This window comes from Fulmarus glacialis, unplaced genomic scaffold, assembly GCF_000690835.1.
Source record: "Fulmarus glacialis isolate BGI_N327 unplaced genomic scaffold, ASM69083v1 scaffold22027, whole genome shotgun sequence".
In the NCBI taxonomy this organism is placed as follows: domain Eukaryota; kingdom Metazoa; phylum Chordata; class Aves; order Procellariiformes; family Procellariidae; genus Fulmarus; species Fulmarus glacialis.
This window is the reverse complement of record NW_009224076.1, coordinates 404-1238: the sequence shown is the minus strand read 5'-3', so window position 1 is coordinate 1238 and position 835 is coordinate 404. Positions and strand designations below refer to the sequence as shown.

At 60.0% G+C, this 835-nt stretch overlaps 1 protein-coding gene across 1 annotated transcript; it reads right to left on the bottom strand.

Annotated features, from left to right (window-relative positions):
- Positions 1-252: 252 nt before the first annotated feature.
- Positions 253-829, bottom strand: DIO3 (deiodinase, iodothyronine, type III). Its single transcript, XM_009582046.1, has one exon. It carries the CDS (start codon positions 652-654, stop codon positions 253-255), a length of 402 nt encoding a protein of 133 aa, XP_009580341.1. The 5' UTR covers positions 655-829.
- Between the last annotated feature and the right edge of the window lie 6 nt (positions 830-835).

Genomic DNA, 835 nt, shown 5'->3' with positions numbered 1-835 from the left:
AAAAAGAGAGAGAGTTATTTACAAAACGCACATGGAAATACAGTATTGACAGAGCGTGGCTGGCAAATCAACATGATTTGAATAGAGAAAGGACTATGGCACATCTTGCTCGAAAGCTCGCACAGCAGCCTCCTTCGAGTGTCCCCGGGAGAAGACAGCTCCTGCCATCCGCGTCGCAGTGCCTTCTCCCTCCCACCTCTCCTCCCGCCCTCCCCTCGCCTCTCCACCCCTGCACTTCTTGCCAGGTCCTTTTTACACTTGGATGACCACCGTGCTGGGGCTCTGGAGCCGGGTTTTGTACTGGTCTAGCCAGCTCCTCAGCTCCGAGATCTTGTAGCCCTCGGGTCCTCTGCCTCCCTGGTACATCACCTTCTCCTCCTGGATGATGTAGAGCCTCTCGAAGTAGGCGCCGTAGGCGGCGCTGGAAGCATTGTCCATGGTGTCCACGGCCAAGGGGCAATCGGGCGCCCCTTCCCTCATCAGCTGAGCTGCCCGCAGTCTGTCCTGGAGGCACTGGTGCTTGGGGATGTTGTAGGCTGCGTCCGAGCTGACCCAGCCGTCGGAGGGGTGTGCTTCTTCGATGTACACCAGTAGGAAGTCAGCAATGTCCACGAAGTGCGCGGCCAGGCGCTGGAAGGACCTCAGGCGGGCCATGAACGGGGGTCAGGTGCAGCTGCCGAAGTTGAGGATGAGGGGTCTCTTGCCGCGGGCGAAGTCCAGGAGGCGGAGCCTCTTCTGCCCGTCCAGCTGGATCACCTCGGGGTTGGGGGCTAAGGAGCCCACGTGCGCCGACTTGAAGAAGTCCAGCTTCTGCCCGTGCCACACGGCTTTCAGC

Coding starts and splice junctions, on each gene's coding strand:
- DIO3 (XM_009582046.1), bottom strand. CDS start 654: ATGGCCCGCCTGAGGTCCTTCCAGCGCCTGGCCGCGCACTTCGTGGAC.